The sequence below is a fragment of the Coregonus clupeaformis genome, chromosome 5 (assembly GCF_020615455.1).
Source record: "Coregonus clupeaformis isolate EN_2021a chromosome 5, ASM2061545v1, whole genome shotgun sequence".
NCBI lineage: Eukaryota > Metazoa > Chordata > Actinopteri > Salmoniformes > Salmonidae > Coregonus > Coregonus clupeaformis.
This window is the reverse complement of record NC_059196.1, coordinates 28,239,091-28,258,859: the sequence shown is the minus strand read 5'-3', so window position 1 is coordinate 28,258,859 and position 19,769 is coordinate 28,239,091. Positions and strand designations below refer to the sequence as shown.

At 46.4% G+C, this 19,769-nt stretch overlaps 1 protein-coding gene across 7 annotated transcripts in view; it reads left to right on the top strand.

The window, feature by feature from the left end:
• The first annotated feature begins 8,487 nt into the window (after nucleotides 1-8,487).
• The window catches only part of LOC121566786 (arf-GAP with Rho-GAP domain, ANK repeat and PH domain-containing protein 1-like), an 80,169-nt gene continuing 68,887 nt past the window's right edge, over nucleotides 8,488-19,769 (top strand). For 3 of the 7 annotated variants that reach the window (XM_045213872.1, XM_045213871.1, XM_045213870.1), the window contains exons 1-2: nucleotides 8,488-8,945; nucleotides 15,386-15,519. In XM_045213872.1, coding sequence (XP_045069807.1) covers nucleotides 8,827-8,945; nucleotides 15,386-15,519 — 253 coding nt within the window. In that variant the 5' untranslated portion in view covers nucleotides 8,488-8,826. Of the gene's footprint in view, nucleotides 8,946-10,943; nucleotides 11,197-13,688; nucleotides 14,011-15,385; nucleotides 15,520-19,769 lie in introns of those variants that run through there. The other 4 variants (XM_045213860.1, XM_041876677.2, XM_045213863.1 and 1 more) reach the window with 3 other exon arrangements.

The following is a 19,769-nucleotide window of genomic DNA, read 5'->3' as shown; positions in this document are numbered from 1 at the left end:
AGCTGATCTACCCCCCAAAAAATATATGGAATCATGTACAGTAGTAACCAAAAAATTGTTAAACAAATCAAAATATATATGATATTTGAGTCTTCAAAGTAGCCACCCTTTGCCTTGATGACAGCTTTGCACGCGCTTGGCATTCTCTCAACCAGCTTCATGAGGTAGTCACCTGGAATGCATTTAAATTAACAGGTGTGCCTTGTTAAAAGTTAATTTGTGGAATTTATTTCCTTCTTAATGCGTTTCAGCCAGTCAGTTGTGTTGTGACAAGATAGGGGTGGTATACAGAAGATAACCTTGTTTGGTAAAAGACCAAGTCCATATTTTGGCAAGAACAGCTCAAATAAGCAAAGAGAAATGACAGTCCATAATTACTTTAAGACATTAAGGTCAGTCAAACCATCAAGCGCTATGATGAAACTGGCTCTCATGAGGACCGCCACAGGAAAGGAAGACCCAGAGTTACCTCTGCTGCAGAGCACAAGTTCATTAGAGTTAACTGCACCTCAGATTGCAGCCCAAATAAATGCTTCACAGAGTTCAAGTAACAAATGCATCTCAACATCAACTGTTCAGAGGAGACTGCGTGAATCAGGCTTTCATGGTCGAATTGCTGAAAAGAAACCACTACTAAAGGACAGCAATAAGAAGAAGAGACTTGCTTGTGCCAAGAAACATGAGCAATGGACATTAGACCGATGGAAATCTGTCCTTTGGTCTGATTAGTCCAACTTTGAGATTTTTGGTTGCAACCGCCGTGTCTTTGTGAGACGCAGAGTAGGTGAACGGATGATTTCTGCATGTGTGGTTCCCACCGTAAAGCATGGAGGAGGAGGTGTGATGGTGTGGGGGTGCTTTGCTGGTGACACTGTCTGTGATTTATTTAGAATTCAAGGTACACTTAACCAGCATGGCTACCACAGCATTCTACAGCGATACGCCATCCCATCTAGTTTGCGCTTAGTGGTACTATCATTTGTTTTTCAACAGGACAATGACCCAAAACACACCTCCAGCCTTTGTAAGGGCTATTTGGCCAAGGAGAGTGATGGAGTGCTTTATCAGATTACCTGGCCTCCACAATCACCCGACCTCAACCCAATTGAGATGGTTTGGGATGAGTTGGACCGCAGAGTGAAGCAAAAGCAGCCAACTAGTGCTAAGCATATGTGGGAACTCCTTCAAGACTATTGGAAAAGCATTCTTCATGAAGCTGGTTGAGAGAATACCAAGAGTGTGCAAAGATGTCATCGAGGCAAAGGGTGGCTACTTTGAAGAATCTCAAATATAAAATATATTTTGATTGATTTGTTTAACACTTTTTTTGCTTACTATATGATTCCATATGTGTTATTTCATAGTTTTGATGTCTTCACTATTATTCTACAATGTAGAAAATTGTAAAAAATAAAGAAAAACCCTGGAATGAGTAGGTGTGTCCAGACATTTGACTGGTACTGTATATTTAAGCAATAAGGCCTGAGGGGGTGTGGTATATGGCCAATATATCATGGCTAAGGGCTGTTCTTAAGCACGACGCAACGTGGAGTGCCTGGATACAGCCCTTAGCCGTGTTATATCGGCCATATACCACAAATCCCAGAGGTACCGTATTGCTATTATAAACTGGTTACCAACGTAATAAAAGCATTCAGGGTTCGAACCACCTGGTTTATATATATATATATATATATATATATATATATATATATATATACATATATATACATATACATACCAGGGGTATTCAACTCTTACCCTATGAGGTCCGGAGCCTGCTGTTTTTTTATTCTCTTCTAACTGATAATTAATTGCACACACCTGGTGTTCCAGGTCTAAATCAGTCCCTGATTAGAGGGGAACAATGGAAAAAAAAGCAGTGGAACTGGCTTCGAGGTCCTATACTATACAGTGCATTGGGAAAGTATTCAGACCCCTATACATACCTTGGCCTAAACATCGAGAGAGAGAGAGAGAGAGAGAGAGAGAGAGAGGGGAGAGAGAGAGAGAGAGAGAGAGAGAGAGAGAGAGTGAGAGTGAGAGTGAGAGTGAGAGTGAGAGTGAGTGTGAGTGTGAGTGTGAGTGTGAGAGTGAGAGTGAGAGTGAGTGTGAGAGTGAGTGTGAGTGTGAGTGAGTGTGAGTGTGAGTGTGAGGGTGAGTGTGAGTGTGAGTGTGAGTGAGTGTGAGAGTGAGGGTGAGAGTGAGTGTGAGAGTGAGAGTGAGAGTGTGAGAGTGAGAGTGAGAGGTGAGAGTGAGAGTGAGAGTGTGAGAGTGTGAGTGTGAGTGTGAGTGTGTGAGACTATTATAATAATAATATGCCATTCAGCAGACGCTTTTATCCAAAGCGACTTACAGTCATGTGCGCATACATATTTTTTTTTAACGTATTGTCTCTGGCCTGTCAGTTAGAGGAAGGACAGGAAATACCACAGGAAATGATTTGCAGTTATTTTACTGACACTGAAGTCCTTCTTTACACATTCACAGATGGTGTCATTTAATATGCAAAATAGACACCGGTTGTGTGTTTCCCTCATATAAAGGCACTGTCCTTAGATCAGCCTGTTTTAGAAGTACAGGGTACAGGCAGGCCTGTGTGTGTGTGTGTTGACTCTTGTGATGGGTCAGTGTGGTCTGATGGTCTTTCTAGTTGCAGAATAAAATAGAGTTGACCTATTGGACTGTTTTCTGCCTGGTACTAATGGTTTCTTTCTGATGCTGATGTGTGACTAGGTGTGCATGTAATATGTGAGGTTTGCTCTCTTGTGTCACAGCTCCTACATCCTTGTACAAAGTGTCCTCTTGTTAGACTTTTGAGTTACTGTTGAAGCTATGAGATAGGGTACACGTACAGTGCTTGATATCCAAGTCTGATACACATTCACCTTGCAGCTTCTACAGTCCTTCAGCAGGAAAAGAATGTCCACGTATTACTGGTGTTCTACTGTAGTTATTAACAGAGGTTGTTTGGAAAAAATATAATTATTACTTTAGTTTATAGTTTGTGTATTAAAGATACAGTCTTATGAAAAAGTTTGGGCACCCCTCTGAGGCTGCATAATAATTGACTCTGTCGTCACAGAAAATGATCACAGTGGCATGCCATTCATTTTCTAATAAAAGCTGAGTACTGGGGTATTGTCCAGACAAAGATTTTTAGTGTAGCAATATTAAGTTGTATGAAATTAAATCAGATGTGAAAAATAGGCTATGCAAAAATGTGGGCACCCTTGTCATTCTGTTGATTTGAATACCTGTAACTACTTAGCACTGATTAATTGGAACACACAATTGGTTTGGTGAGCTCATTAAGCCTTGAACTTCATAGACAAGTGCATCCAATCATGAGAAAAGGTATTTAAGGTGGCCAATTGCAAGTTGTTGTTCTCTTTGACTCTTCTCTGAAGAGTGGCAACATGGGAGCCTCAAAACAACTCTCAAATGACCTGAAAACAAAGATCGTTCAACATTATGGTTTAGGGGAAGGCTACAAAAAGCTATTGCACAGATGTAAGCTGTCAGTGTCCACTGTGAGGAACATAGTGATGAAATGGAAGACCACAGGCACAGTTCTTGTTAAGGCCAGAAGTGGCAGGCCAAGTAAAATATCGGAGAGGCAAAGGCGAAGGAGGGTGAGAACGGTCAAAAACAGCCCACAGACCACCTCCAAAGACCTACAACATCATCTTGCTGCAGATGGTGTCACTGTGCATCGTTCAACAATTCAGCGCACTTTGCACAAGGAGAAGCTGTACGGGAGAGTGATGCGGAAGAAGCCTTTTCTGCACACGCCACAAACAGAGTCGCTTGAGGTATGCAAATGCACATTTGGACAAGCCAGCTTCATTTTGGAATAAGGTGCTGTGGACTGATGAAACAAAGATTTGAGTTATTTGGTCATAACAAGGGGCATTATGCATGGCGGGCAAAAGAACACAGCGTTCCAAGAAAAACACTTGCTACCCACAGTAAAATTTGGTGGGGGTTCCATCATCCTGTGTGGCCAGTGCCGGTACTGGGAATCTTGTTAAAGTTGAGGGTCGCATGGATTCCACTCAATATCAGCAGATTCTTGGGAATAATGTTGAAGAATCAGTCACAAAGTTGATGTTACGCCAGGGCTGGATATTTCAACAAGACAACGACCCAAAACACTGCTCAAAATCTACCCAGGCATTTATACAGAGGAACAAGTACTATGTTCTGGAATGGCCATCCCAGTCCCCAGACCTGAATATCATTGAGAATCTGTGGGATGATTTGAAGCGGGCTGTCCATGCTCGGCAACCATCAAACCTAACTGAAGTGGAGAACATTTGTAAGGAGGAATGGTCCAAAATACCTTCATCCTGAATCCAGACACTCATTAGAGGCTATAGGAAGCGTCTAGAGCAGGGGTGTCAAACTCATTTTAGCTCAGGGGCCACATGGAGGAAAATCTATTCCGAAGTGGGCCGGACTGGAAAAATCATGGTGTATATATAACTTAAAAACAACAACTTCAGATTGTTTTTTTGTTTTAATACGATCAACATACAACATAAAGCTGGAGCCTGAGGACAGTGTGTCCAAAATAGTACAAGCACAACATCACTATTAATCATAAAACACGTCAAGTTTATTTGAAAATTCTAAAGAAAAAGAACACACAAACACACAATGCCTCAGTGATTAACAGAACTATATCAGGGTGTCATTTCTCAGGCAGAAATGTAGATAAAAATAATGAAATCCTGTTCCCCAAACAAGTGCAAGAACCACAGAGTCAAGAATAGGTTAAATATGCAAATAAAATAAAATCAATTAAAAACAATAGCACATCAACATAAAAACATATAAACATAAAGCTGGAGCCTGAGGACAGTGTCCAAAAGCACAACATCACTATTAATCATAAAACACCTCAAGTTATTTGAAAGTTCTGAGGACAAAGAACACACAAACACACAATGCCTCAGTGATTCACAGAAGTATATCACAGATCACAGAACTATGTCAGGGTGTCATTTCTCAGGCAGAAATGTAGATAAAAATAATGAAATCCTGTTCCCCAAACAAGTGCAAGAACCACAGAGTCAAGAATAGGTTAAATATACAAATAAAATAAAATCAATTAAAAACAATAGCACATCAACATAAAAACATATAAACATAAATCTGAAAGCGTTGCTCAAACTCCCGTAACAGTCCAGTTATTTTATATTTGAACCGCTTCATGTCTGCCACATGTTGGGTCGCGCACACATTTTTCAGACAGGGGAAGTGAGCTGCATCACCACCGGCAAGTTGCGTCTCCCACAATGACAGCTTCAACTTGAAAGAACGTATGCTGTCATAATACTGCGTGACAACTTTGTTGCGCCCTTGCAGCTGTTTGTTCAAGTTATTCAGGTGCTCTGTAACATCCACCATAAATGCAAGGTCCGGCATCCATTCTGCGGAATGAAATTCTAACACTGGTTTGCCCTTTTCTTCCATGAACTGTTCAATTTCTTCTCGTAAATCAAAGAAACGCCTCAGCACAGCACCTCGGCTTAACCATCTTACCTCAGTGTGGTATGGCAGGCCATAGATGTGGTCTTTCTCTCTGAGAAGGCTGTCAAACTGACGGTGATTCAGGCTTCTGGATCGGATGAAATTAACAGTTTGGATGACCACCTTCATGACGTTATCCATCTTTAATGACTTGCAACACAAAGCCTCCTGGTGCAAAATACAGTGAAAAGTCAAAAAATCACGTCCTCCATTTGCAGATTGCACTTTCTCTCTGAACTTTGTCACAACGCCTGCTTTTTTCCCGATCATTGAGGGCGCACCATCTGTAGCCAGGCTGACAGCGCGGGACCAGTCTACTCCGACCCTGTCCAGCGCGCCCGACGAGTGCGGTAAAAATATCAGCTGCTGTCGTTGTATCTGTCATCGGCACCAACTCCACGAACTCCTCGGTGACGGTCAATGTGTCATCAACTCCGCGGATGAAAAAATGGCCAGTTGTGCAACATCTGTAATGTCCGTGCTTTCATCAATTGCAACCGAAAACGCAATAAATGACTTTACTTTTTGCTTCAACTGGCTGTCCAAATCCACTGAAAGATCGGAAATCCTGTCTGCAACTGTGTTTCTTGTCAGGCTGATATTTGCAAAAAGCCTGCCGCTTTTCAGGGCACACAATCTCCGCTGCCTTCATCATGCATGTTTTTACAAATTCACCCTCACTAAATGGTTTTGAAGCCACTGCGATTTCATTAGCAATGAGGTAGCTAGCTTTCACTGCAGCGTCACTGATGTCTCGGCTGTGAGTAAACACAGACTGCTGTTTCTTCAGACCCGCCAACAGTTCATTCACCTTCTCTCATCTCCGCTGTCCTTGAAAGTTGTCATATTTGTCTGCATGAAGACTCACATAGTGGCGACGAAGGTTATATTCTTTCAGCACTGCAACATGCTCTGAACACACCAAACATACAGCTTTCCCATTCAATTCCGTGATTAAATAGGATTACCATTTTTCTTCGAACACTCTGCACTCTGCGTCCACTTTTCTCTTTTTTGACAGAGACATATTGGGGCAATGAGGGTGCCAAAGCACATAATGTTAAAAGTAGAAGCCGTAATAAATATCGCGGGCAAAACAAAGTAGCTCATTGGCTGCACGTGCTTGACCTACTTGCTCTGCCCCGGTATAAACAGTTTGCTTGCTTAACACAATTGCTATTGCGCCATCCAGTGGACGCAATTGGAACAGCAGTTTATTTTATTGAAAAATTGCAGGGCATTTAAAAAAAAAAATCTTTTTTTTTTTAATCATCTCGCGGGCCGGATTAAACCCGTTTGCGGGCCTAATCCGGCCCGCGGGCCGTACGTTTGACACCCCTGGTCTAGAGGCTGTTATTTTAGCAAAAGGAGGCTCTACTAAATATTGATGTGATTTTTCTGTTTAATTTCGTTTTGATGCATATTGCACATTTTCTGTTAATCCAATAAACCTAATTTCACTACTGAAATATTACTATGTCCATCAGTTATTTGATAGATCAAAATGAAATTGCTGATCCAAACACCCAATTATTTATAAATGGAAATTGTCAGGGGTGCCCAAACTTTTTCATACGACTGTACGTGTGTGTTTGTCAGAGAGAGAGAGAGAGAGATAGTAATCTTAGCCTGTGGGTGTTTTTAAAGAGCACACCACTGTTCTTGAACGCCATAGATTAAGATCTGCTGATCACCTACTATAAGGCGAGGTAATTTTAGAGTTTAGGTTGGTAAGAGGCGTCTTCTCTCATACTGTGTGTGCGTGGGGCTGATGGGTGTTTGTGGTCTCTTATCTGTGGTTAGAGAAGGTGACATGGAGAGAGATGGCAAGAGGAAGAAAGAGAATTTGCTAACAGTAATGCTTTTGCTCTCGTGTCAACGGTGGTGTTCATAGATCAAGCGGTGGAACTTCTTGATTTTGAAGCTGAAAGATTCTAAACTCACTGTAGTCTTCTAACATCCTCTTCATGGGGTTGCCGTGTGGTTGAGTGTTTCTGAACGTAATATAAGTGAATTGTATTGACTGGATGTACACTTCTATGGATGTACACTTCTATTGATAAAGGTTTAATTCCTAACCTGTCTTTCTGTTTCTTCCACAGGTTTGATCTGAACACCGCCTGGACACACTCACACACACACAAGAACACACATCTACACACATACAATTAGAGACGCACACCCACTCAAACACACACACTGTGGTGATGTCTGAGGTGGAGGGGTGTGTGTCGGTGTGGGAGTGGCTGTGTGTGTTGCATCTGGACCAGTATTTCCCAGTGTTCCAGGACGCAGGGTTTGGAACGTTGTTGGAATGCCAAGGGCTGACCCAGGATCAGCTGGAGATGATTGGAATCACATTGCCTGGACACCGCAAACGCATCCTAGCCAGCCTGCAAAAAACACTCCACACACACACTCACACACACCCCGAGAGAGAGCACGATGCCCTACACACACACCTGGCTGCAGAGGGAGACCAGAGAGAGGAAGAGAGAGCAGTGTTCACAGACAGACCCAGCCCTGTGGGGAGAGAGAGACCAGTACATGCACAGAGACCAGTATCCAGAGGAGAGAGACCAGTCCCTAAGGAGAGATCAGTGTCCAGGGAAGAAGAGAGGGATGGAGAGAGACAGATACCAGTCCCTAAGGAGAGGACTAAGTACCGCTCTGTCCCTGTAGAGACATTGGACTGTGTCCAGACTTCCCCCCATCCCAACCCTACCCCCTGCCCGACCGCCCCCCATCCCAACCCTACCCCCTGCCCTACCGCCCCCCATCCCAACCCTCCCCCCTGCCCTACCGCCCCCCATTCCAACCCTACCCCCTGCCCTACCGCCCCCCATCCCAACCCTACACCCTGCCCTACCGCCCCCATTCCAACCCTACCCCCTGCCCTACTGCCCCCCATCCTACTGCCAAGGACTCCCCTTTACCTCCCATCCCCCCTCGCAGCACCCCAAACTGCCCCCCACTACGCTTCATCCCCACCTCCCTAAACACTCCCCCACGGTACCCCAACCCAGACCTAAACATAAAGACACACACTCCCCTACACACACCCCGACCACTGCACCTCTCCCTAGCCTCACCACCAATCCCCTCACCGTACCTCTCCCTAGCCTCACCACCAATCCCCTCACCGTACCCTCCCCCAGACCCTGTCCTGCGCCTCTGGCCAGACACCCCCAGCAGGTGTGGGAGGGAGGGAGAAAGCCCTCCCCTGTTTCCCCCTCTTCCTCTACCTCCTCAATTGAACGATATGACCAGTCTTCATCTAATCAAGGCATGCTTCCCCTCCCCCCTAAAGTCTATGCGGTGGGGGTGGGCCCTAAAGAGCCTCACGGCCTTGCTCCAATCCCACATCAACCTCCTGTCTTGCCCTCCAGAACCACACCCACACACAGGTAAGAGGGTCTCTGATTGGCTCCCAATGTTGTCAGTTCTACTTCTGTCATTTGTTCTATTGGAGACAATCTAAACCAACAACCTCAAGTAAACTGCTTCCCTTTCAGAAGTGTGTAAGTGTGGTCAGGGCGAGGTTTCACAGGAACAGTAGTATCTCTGGCTGTGAAGAGCTTCTCTTTTAGGGGGTGTTTGTCCATGTTTAACATCGCCCTCTACAGGGCTACAGTGTCTGTTTCCTCATCACATACCATATCCTGATCATATTCAGTTTGTCCACAAGGTGGTGACCCTGCTGCATCAGCACTTATTGTGTGTGTGTGTGTGTGTGTGTGTGTGTGTGTGTGTGTGTGTGTGTGTGGTGTTGTGCTCAAAGGCCTCCTGTACACTGACCTGCTTTCAGTTTACGACTGCTGCTACTCAGAGAGAGTATATCTCACAGAACCGTGGGCCGTAGTAGTCTACTGAGTGTACAAAACATTAAGAACACCTTCCTAATATTGATTTGCACCCCCACCCACCCCGCCCTCAGAACAGCCTCAATTCCTCAGGGCATGGACTCTACAATGTGTTGAAAACGTTCCACAGGGATGGTGGCCCATGTTGACTCCAATGCTTCCCACAGTTGTATCAAGTTGGCTGGATGTCCATTGGGTGGTGGACCATTCTTGATACACATGGGAAACTGTTGAGCGTGAAAAAACCAGCAGCGTTGCAGTTCTTGACTCAAACCTGTGCGCCTGGTACCTACCCCGTTCAAAGGCACTTCAATCTTTCATCTTGCCCATTCACCCTCTGAATGGTACACATACACAATCCATGTCTCAGTTGTCTCAAGGGTTAAAAATCCTTCTTTAACCTGTCTCCTCCCCTTCATCTACACTGATTTAACAAGTGACATCAATAAGGGATCATAGCTTTCACCTGGATTCACATGGTCAGTCTGGAATGGAAAGAGCATGTGTCCTTTTGTACACTCAGTGTATATATCCTACTTTCTATGGTCATGAGGAACTATGTTATCAGTTACTACTGCAGTTTCACTAGTGATTCAGTAACCCAACTGTGTGTGTGTGTGTGTGTGTGTGTGTGTGTGCAGCCTGGTCTCTGTTAGAAAGATTAAGGAAGCAGAGAACGTCTGACTCCCTAGCCTGGTGGCCAAATTAACTCTTTGCCTGGGGTGAGCTGGGGTATTCTACTCAGTTTCTGTTGCCTCTGTGTGTGTCAGGGTCAAAGGGAAGGAAAGAGTTACCCTTTCAGTGAGAAGGGTTGGCCCTAGGGCTCGATTTACATGTAAACACAGTATCTCTCTCTCTCTCTCTGTCTCAATTCAATTTCATTTTAAGGGCTTTATCGGCATGGGAAACGTATCTTAACATTGCCAAAGCAAGTGAAGTAGATAGTAAACAAAAGTGAAATAAACAATAAATATTAACAGTAAACATTACACTCAGAAGTTCTAAAAGTATAAAGACATTTCAAATGTCATATTATGTATATATACAGTGTTGTAACAATGTGCAATTAGGTAAAGTACAAAAGGGAAAATAAATAAACATAAATATGGGTTGAATTTACAATGGTGTTTGTTCTTCACTGGTTGCCCTTTTATTGTGGCAACAGGTCACAAATCTTGCTGCTGTGATTACACACTGGTATTTCACCCAGTAGATATGGGAGTTTATCAAAATTGGGTTTGTTTTTCGAATTCTTTGTGGAACTCTGTAATCTGAGGGAAATATGTGTCTCTAATATGGTCATACATTTGGCAGGAGGTTAGGAAGTGCAGCTCAGTTTCCACCTCTCTCTCTCTCTCTCTCTCTCTCTCTTTCTCTTTACCCACCCCTCTCTAGCTCTTTTTCTATCTTTCTATCTCTTTCTCTTTAAAGAAAGAGAGGAACCTGTTGGAATTTTCACTACTCGTTAAGCTTGCAAATGTAATCCTGTTAAAAAATGTAAGCCCTTATGTAGGCAATATGGCAGGTGTATGTTGAAAGAGAGGAGAGCGAGAGAGGGAAGAGAAGAGAGGGGGGTATTTTACAGGAAGTGTCTGCCTTTACTGATTCTGAAGTAGCAACACACCCGCACTACGTCGCTAAAAGTTCTCTGTGCTTCCTTCTCTCCGCCCACCTGTGGCAGCTCTCTCCTCCCTCTTTCAGTGAAACGTTAGTTTCTTTCTCCCTCTCCTCCGCTGTGTATTTATCGTTCCTCACTGGTCCAGTGAGGATGGCCCTGTTGGACATGCCAAGACAGGTGAGAATGACTCTCCTCTTCTCTCTGTTTCCCTTTCTGTTTCTCTTCCGTTGCTCCCCCCCTTCTCTTCTACTCAGGATCTCTCTGTGCTGTGTTGATGCTGGAGTTGTTTCAAAAAGTGATACATTTAAACATGAACTGTTTTAGAGATGGCAGAATGCCAGTAAACTCTCGCTCTCTCTCTCTCACACTATCACTCCTGTTAGCCGGTGGGTGGGGTGTGTGCTATTAAAAACACACTGCCTGCAAACATGCGACAAGATGGACGGTTCACTTGGGGAAACTTTAATTTGGGCATGAGGTCCCTTTGGGGCCAGAGAGACACAATATCACCCCACTGAGACTGACGCTTCCAGAGCTGCTTGGCAGAGACATTATCCTGTGAGTCGCAAAACCAAGGAGAGAGACACTCTCTGGCCAGGGCCAGAGCATGCCAGCGCGGCGCCTAGTGTGCCATACCAGCACCTGTATCCACAAAACATCTCAGAGCAGGAGTGCTGATCTAGGATGTGTCCATATAATCTTATTCATTGTGTTCGAAAAGCCAAAACTGATCGTAGATCAGCTATCCTACTCTGAGATGCATTGTGGATACTGGCTCAGAGCCTAGTGTGCCAGAGCAGGGACTCGGGGAGGGACACGGTGTACCAGTGATGTTCTTTATCTGTGTTGTTCCAGACTAGGAGTCCTTGGTGCTCACGGGAAAGGCCCTGGCTGCCTGCTGTAGGGGTAGGGTTCTGCTCCAGCCTACACACTGGGCCCTGGCTGCCTGCTGTAGGGGTAGGGTTCTGCTCCAGCCTACACACTGGGCCCTGGCTGCCTGCTGTAGGGATAGGGTTCTGCTGCAGCCTACATACTGGGCCCTGGCTGCCTGCTGTAGGGGTAGGGTTCTGCTCCAGCCTACACACTGGGCCCTGGCTGCCTGCTGTAGGGATAGGATTCTGCTGCAGCCAACACACTGGGCCCTGGCTGCCTGCTGTAGGGATAGGATAGGGTTCTGCTGCAGCCTACACACTGGGCCCTGGCTGCCTGCTGTAGGGATAGGGTTCTGCTGCAGCCAACACACTGGGCCATGGCTGCCTGCTGTAGGGATAGGGTTCTGCTGCAGCCAACACACTGGGCCCTGGGGAATGAGCAAGAGAGAGAGACCAGACTGTTGTAGATAAGATGTGCTTGCACTGCAGCTTCTGTGAACGTTCAGTCTGCTGTAAGCACATTTTCACATACTGTATGTTTGAGGTATGTCTGTGGTGGGATTGAGTATGTGTGTGTAGGCGAGGAAGGGAAGGGTCATTGTTTCTGAAGCTTAACGACGTCCGCTGGATGGATACAAAGAGGTTATATTTAGCTCCCCTACTCCTCCTCTCTCACAACCTCTCTCACCTCCTCTCACCACCGCCTCTCTCACCTCCCTCTCCCCTCCTCTCTCCCCTCCTCTCTCACCTCCTCTCTCCCGAGACCACTTCCTCTCTCACCTCGTCTCTCCCGAGACCACTTCCTCTCTCACCTCGTCTCTCCTGAGACCACTTCCTCTCTCTCCTCCTCTCTCCCGAGACCACTTCCTCTCTCTCCTCCTCTCTCCCGAGACCACTTCCTCTCTCACCTCCTCTCTCCCGAGACCACTTCCTCTCTCACCTCCTCTCTCTCGAGACCACCTCTTCTCTCACCTCCTCTCTCCCGAGACCACCACCTCTCTCCCGAGACCACCTCTTCTCTCACCTCCTCTCTCCCGAGACCACCACCTCTCTCCCGAGACCACCTCTTCTCTCACCTCCTCTCTCCCGAGACCACCACCTCTCTCACTTCCTCTATCCCGAGACCACCTCTTCTCTCACCTCCTCTCTCCCGAGACCACCTCTTCTCTCACCTCCTCTCTCCCGAGACCACCTCTTCTCTCACCTCCTCTCTCCCGAGACCACCTCCTCTCTCACTTCCTCTATCCCGAGACCACATCCTCTCTCACTTCCTCTATCCCGAGACCACCTCTTCTCTCACCTCCTCTCTCCCGAGACCACCTCTTCTCTCACCTCCTCTCTCCCGAGACCACCTCTTCTCTCACCTCCTCTCTCCCGAGACCACCTCCTCTCTCACTTCCTCTCTCCCGAGACCACCTCCTCTCTCACTTCCTCTCTCCCGAGACCACCTCTTCTCTCACCTCCTCTCTCCCGAGAACACCTCTCCTCTCACATCCTCTCTCCCGAGACCACCTCCTCTCTCACCTCCTCTCTCCCGAGACCACATCCTCTCTCACTTCCTCTATCCCGAGACCACCTCTTCTCTCACCTCCTCTCTCCCGAGACCACCTCTTCTCTCACCTCCTCTCTCCCGAGACCACCTCTTCTCTCACCTCCTCTCTCACTTCCTCTCTCCCGAGACCACCTCCTCTCTCACTTCCTCTCTCCCGAGACCACCTCTTCTCTCACCTCCTCTCTCCCGAGAACACCTCTCCTCTCACATCCTCTCTCCCGAGACCACCTCCTCTCTCACCTCCTCTCTCCCGAGACCACCTCCTCCTGCCCCTGCCACTCTGGACAGCCTGGGTCATGATACCCCAGATCGTAGGTGTATTGGTGTATATTATACTGTATTAGGTGCACCGACTCATAACCCATGGTCTGTGTGTGTGTGTGTTTGTGTGTGTCCGTCTTGTCAGTGCTTGACTTGTACTGCCACCTCACATTTTCTACTGCTTGAGTTCCTGCACCTCTTATAGAATATTAGCTCAAAAGTATTGAGGAGCTCCTGCACCGAAATATCAACTGTGCCGACACCCATTTCCGGCCAAATCAAGCAGGAAGAGAAAAGGGGAACATGGTCAGTTATTATACAGTACTATCCAGGCCTTTGTATGTATAGCTATAAGACTGGTGATAGATTTGTAGACCTATTTATGTCACATTGTGGTCTGCGGTGCTGTTATTTGTATGTGCTCTACGGTGCTGTTATTTGTATGTGCTCTATGGTGCTGTTATTTGTATGTGCTCTACTGTGCTGTTATTTGTATGTGCTCTGCGGAGCTGTTATTTGTATGTGCTCTATGGTGCTGTTATTTGTATGTGCTCTATGGTGCTGTTATTTGTATGTGCTCTGCGGTGCTGTTATTTGTATGTGCTCTGCGGTGCTGTTATTTGTATGTGCTCTGCGGTGCTGTTATTTGTATGTGCTCTGCGGTGCTGTTATTTGTATGTGCTCTGCGGTGCTGTTATTTGTATGTGCTCTGCGGTGCTGTTATTTGTATGTATATTTGCCAGACGACTCAAACTGAATTATTCCGGTTCTCTATCGTTCGCTACATACTTCAGTCTGAGACATTGAAGTCGTTTGTGGTGACGTCAAAATTAGGGGTGTTGTTCTAACCAATCAGAGTATCAAAGCCAATGACGCATTTTCAAAACGCCACAATACCCACGTGTGTTCTGGCTTTGGCCCAACCCATTGGTTACCAATCAGACAGTCTAGAATGGATTTCCATTTTAGAAATCGTCGGGGAGGTACTCAGATCCAGACTCATTGCGGAGAAGAAACGTCCATGGGCGTGGCATAGCATTTTGCCAGAGCAAGGAGTTTGGGTAGCCAGGCAAGAGATAGACAGAGAGAATCATTTTGGGGAGTGTGAGGGTTGTCACAAGGTAATATAACAAAGCCATCACCTACAGAGAAATGAGCCTGTAGAAGAGTCCCCTAAGCAAGCTGGTCCTGGGGCTCTGTTCACAAACACAAACAGACCCCACAGGGGAACAGGACAGCAACACAATTAGACCCAACCAAATCATGAGAAAACAAAAAGATAATTACTTGACACATTGGAAAGAATTACTAGAATGCTATTTGGCCCTAAACAGAGAGTACACAGTGGCAGAATACCTGACCACTGTGACTGACCTAGTTGGCTGTTGGGTTATGATTAGAGTTAGGGTTAGGTTGGCTGAAGATGGAGAGCAGAGAGATATGGCTTATTACAGTACTTCAGCATTCCTTTCTCTCATGGATTAATATGTCAGTGTATGAGTGAGAGACTGAAGAGGAGAGAGGAAAAAGAGCAATGGAGACTGGAGAGGGTTAGAGGATGGATAAAGTTTAACGGCTGTTAAATGTCTTCTACCAGCCCTTGGTGACAATGGTAACATTGGACCCCCCTCCCTCCCTCTCCCTCTCCCTCTCTCCCTTCCACTGTCATTCTTCTCTCCAGCAATGCTCCCGTCGATGAGCCGCACATGGACCGAACTCCACCCCCTCCGCCTCGGACCAGGGTACCCAACACGACAGTCGACACGCAGCCTGCTCTGCCCATGAGAAATATCCCCCAGCCACCCCCTGAAATCAGTGAGTATACTAAACCCCTCCCATCCATCCTTAACCCCACCCCTAACTCCCTAACCTCACCTCTCCCTGATTTAACTCACCTCTTCACCCCTAACGCTACAATCTACCAGCTCCTCCACCTCTTCACCCCTAACGCTACAATCTACCAGCTCCTCCACCTCTTCACCCCTAACACTAAAATCTACTAACTCCTCCACCTCTTCACCCCTAACGCTACAATCTACCAGCTCCTCCACCTCTTCACCCCTAACCCTACAATCTACTAACTCCTCCACCTCTTCACCCCTAACCCTACAATCTACTAACTCCTCCACCCCTTCAACCCTAACCCTACAATCTACTAACTCCTCCACCCCTTCAACCCTAACCCTACAATCTACTAACTCCTCCACCTCTTCACCCCTAACCCTACAATCTACGAACTCCTCCACCCTTTCAACCCTACAATCTACTAACTCCTCCACCTCTTCACCCCTAACCCTACAATCTACGAACTCCTCCACCGCTTCACCCCTAACCCTACAATCTACTAATTCCTCCACCTCTTCACCCCTAACCCTACAATCTACTAACTCCTCCACCGCTTCACCCCTAACCCTACAATCTACTAACTCCTCCACCACTTCACCCCTAACCCTACAATATACTAACCCCTCCACCTCTTCACCCCTAATCCTACAATCTACTAACTCCTCCACCGCTTCACCCCTAACCCTACAATCTACTAACTCCTCCACCACTTCACCCCTAACCCTACAATCTACTAACCCCTCCACCTCTTCACCCCTAACTCTACAATCTACTATCTCCTCCACCCCTTCAACCCTAACCCTAAAATCTACTATCTCCTCCACCTCTTCACCCCTAACGCTACAATCTACCAGCTCCTCCACCTCTTCACCCCTAACTCTACAATCTACTAACTCCTCCACCCCTTCAACCCTAACCCTACAATCTACTAACTCCTCCACCCCTTCAACCCTAACCCTACAATCTACTAACTCCTCCACCCCTTCAACCCTAACCCTACAATCTACTAACTCCTCCACCCCTTCAACCCTAACCCTACAATCTACTAACTCCTCCACCCCTTCAACCCTAACCCTACAATCTACTAACTCCTCCACCCCTTCAACCCTAACCCTACAATCTACTAACTCCTCCACCCCTTCAACCCTAACCCTACAATCTACTAACTCCTCCACCTCTTCACCCCTAACCCTACAATCTACGAACTCCTCCACCCCTTCAACCCTACAATCTACTAACTCCTCCACCTCTTCACCCCTAACCCTACAATCTACAAACTCCTCCACCGCTTCACCCCTAACCCTACAATCTACTAACTCCTGCCTCTTCAATCCTAACCCTAACCCTACAATCAACTAACTCCTCCACCTCTTCAACCCTAACTCAACAATCTACTTACTCCTCCACCCCTTCAACCCTAACCCAACAATCTACTAACTCCTCTACCTCTTCAACCCTAACCCTACAATCTACTATCTCCTCCACCCCTTCAACCCTAACCCTACAATCTACTAACTCCTCCACCCCTTCAACCCTAACCCTACAATCTACTAACTCCTCCACCCCTTCAACCCTAAACCTACAATCTACTAACTCCTCTACACTTAACCCCTAACCCTACAATCTACTAATTCCTCCACCTCTTCAACCCTAACCCTACAATCTACTAACTCCGCCACCCCTTCAACCCTACAATCTACTAACTCCTCCACCTCTTCACCCCTAACCCTACAATCTACGAACTCCTCCACCGCTTCACCCCTAACCCTACAATCTACTAACTCCTCCACCGCTTCACCCCTAACCCTACAATCTACTAACTCCTCCACCATTTCACCCCTAACCGTACAATCTACTAACCCCTCCACCTCTTCAACCTTAACCCTACAATCTACTAACTCCTCCACCTCTTCACCCCTAACCCTACAATCTACTAACTCCTGCCTCTTCAATCCTAACCCTACAATCTACTAACTCCTCTACCTCTTCACCCCTAACCCTACAATCTACTATCTCCTCCACGTCTTCAACCCTAACCCTACAATCTACTAACTCCTCCAGGCTTCAACCCTAACTCTACAATCTACTAACTCCTCCACCCCTTCAACCCTAACCCTACAATCTACTAACTCCTCCACCTTTTCACCCCTAACCCTACAATCTACTAACTCCTCCACCTCTTCACCCCTAACCCTACAATCTACGAACTCCTCCACCCCTTCAACCCTACAATCTACTAACCCCTCCACCTCTTCACCCCTAACCCTACAATCTACGAACTCCTCCACCGCTTCACCCCTAACCCTACAATCTACTAACTCCTCCACCTCTTCAACCCTAACCCTACAATCTACTAACTCCTCCACCTCTTCACCCCTAACCCTACAATCTACTAACCCCTCCACCTCTTCAACCTTAACCCTACAATCTACTAACTCCTCCACCGCTTCACCCCTAACCCTACAATCTACTAACTCCTCCACCCCTTCAACCCTAAGCCTACAATATACTAACTCCTCCACCCCTTCAACCCTAAGCCTACAATATACTAACTCCTCCACCTCTTCACCCCTAACCCTACAATCTACTAACTCCTCCACCTCTTCAACCTTAACCCTACAATCTACTAACTCCTCCACCTCTTCAACCCTAACCCTACAATCTACTAACTCCTCCACCCCTTCAACCCTACAATCTACAAACTCCTCCACCTCTTCAACCCTAACCCTACAATCTACTAACTCCTCCACCCCTTCACCCCTAACCCTACAATATACTAACTCGTCCACCCCTTCAACCCTAACCCTACAATCTACTAACTCCTCCACCTCTTCACCCCTAACCCTACAATCTACTAACTCCTCCACCTCTTCAACCCTAACCCTACAATCTACTAACTCCTCCACCTCTTCAACCTTAACCCTACAATCTACTAACTCCTCCACCCCTTCAACCCTAACCCTACAATCTACTCCTGCTTCTTCAATGCTAACCCTAACCTTACAATCTACTAACTCCTCTACACTTCACCCTAACCCTACAATATACTAACTCCTCCACCCCTTCAACCCTAACCCTACAATCTACTAACTCCTCCACCTCTTCACCCCTAACCCTACAATCTACTAACTCCTCCACCTCTTCAACCTTAACCCTACAATCTACTAACTCCTCCACCTCTTCAACCCTAACCCTACAATCTACTAACTCCTCCACCCCTTCAACCCTACAATCTACAAACTCCTCCACCTCTTCAACCCTAACCCTACAATCTACTAACTCCTCCACCCCTTCACCCCTAACCATACAATCTACTAACTCCTCCACCCCTTCACCCCTAACCCTACAATCTACTAACTCCTCCACCCCTTCACCCCTAACCCTAAAATCTACTAACTCCTCCACCTCTTCAACCCTAACCCTACAATCTACTAACTCCTCCACCTCTTCACCCCTAACCCTACAATCTACTAACTCCTGCCTCTTCAACCCTAACCCTACAATCTACTAACTCCTCCACCTCTTCAACCCTACAATCTACTTATTCCTCCACCTCTTAAACCCTAACCCTACAATCTACTAACTACTCCACCCCTTCAACCCTACAATCTACTAACTCCTCCACCTCTTCACCCCTAACCCTACAATCTACGAACTCCTCCACCGCTTCACCCCTAACCCTACAATCTACTAACTCCTCCACTGCTTCACCCCTAACCCTACAATCTACTAACTCCTCCACCTCTTCACCCCTAACCGTACATTCTACTAACCCCTTCAACTCTTCAACCTTAACCCTACAATCTACTAACTCCTCCACCTCTTCACCCCTAACCCTACAATCTACTAACTCCTGCCTCTTCATTCCTAACCCTAACCCTACAATCGACTAACTCCTCCACGTCTTCAACCCTAACCCTACAATCTACTAACTCCTCTAGCCTTCAACCCTAACTCTACAATCTACTAACTCCTCCACCTTTTCACCCCTAACCCTACAATCTACTAACTCCTCCACCTCTTCAATACATCCCTACAATCTATAAACTCCTCCACCTCTTCACCTCTAACCCTACAATCTACTAATTCCTGCTTCTTCAAACCTAACCCTAACCTTACAATCTACTAATTCCTCTACACTTCACCCTAACCCTACAATCTACTAACTCCTCCACGTCTTCAACCCTAACCCTACAATCTACTAACTCCTCCACCCTTCA